Here is a 913-nt window from a genome sequence, read left to right as displayed (position 1 = left end):
ATGTCCTCCATCAAGGTATATTTCTTGTATACTGAAAGGTCAGCTGGCAATGGTTGTATCAGTCAGTGTTAAGTGTCCTTTCCTGATGCCTCCTCCATCCTTTCTCAGATGACCTGTTAAACATGGCAGATTCAGTGTTACTTGTAAAATAGCATACAGTACAGTATAATATAATACAGCATAACCAATTTAAGGCTTCAGCAGCTCATTGTAGCTCAGGTTAGTCCTAATTTATTAAATTAAATTAAAAAATGAAGAAACGGATTACACAGGACCTTTACTATGACTGTAACTTATGTTGTGACAAACCAAAGGCTCATAAATACAGTACAAGTTCCCAGTGCAAGTGAATCCCCATTCCCTCTGAACTTTTTATATGCTTTTTTATAATAAGAGACAATGATACACTGGAAGTGCACTCTTATCGTCAATAATACTAGTACTACAGTAAGGCTAACTGTGTGGATTAGAAAACAATTCAGTTTTCACATCAGCAGGTGACCTACACATTAATGAGGAGGCTAGTTAATAAGGTCGCATATGGAAAACAAAATTGTTGATTTACCTGCTCCATGTATGTTTAACATCCAGCAAATGACGGTTCCTTTCGGTTTCTCAGAAAAAGACCTAAAATGAATCTCTGACCATGCATTTACAGAGATGGCCATTAAACTAATTAGAGCAAACATCAGCTGATCAATTGGAGAATCATAAAAAAATAATAATGACAATCTTGCAGGCGTGATTATACAATATTTTTGACATCATGTTGCATGCCAGAGGGAGGGGGGTGTCAGGCCTAAAATGGCCTGTGGGCCGGCGACCACTGTTCTAGACAGTGCCAGTGGCCAAATGTTCATCAACAAATCATTGTTAGTCATAAAGTAATGTCTCCACAGAGAGAAGAAGAGGA

The 913-nt window shown here is 37.9% G+C and overlaps 1 protein-coding gene across 1 annotated transcript in view; it reads left to right on the top strand.

The window, feature by feature from the left end:
* The window catches only part of LOC118324905 (caspase recruitment domain-containing protein 8-like), a 4,837-nt gene continuing 3,924 nt past the window's right edge, over positions 1-913 (top strand). The window contains exon 1 of the mRNA XM_035657415.1: positions 1-15. Within this exon, the coding sequence (XP_035513308.1) occupies positions 1-15 (15 nt within the window). The remainder of the gene's footprint in view (positions 16-913) is intronic.

This window comes from Morone saxatilis, unplaced genomic scaffold, assembly GCF_004916995.1.
Source record: "Morone saxatilis isolate NCDOM2014 unplaced genomic scaffold, NCSU_SB_2.0 Contig0, whole genome shotgun sequence".
NCBI classification, from domain to species: Eukaryota; Metazoa; Chordata; class Actinopteri; family Moronidae; genus Morone; species Morone saxatilis.
Note: the sequence above shows the minus strand (reverse complement) of the source record. Positions and strands in the feature narration are given on the sequence as shown.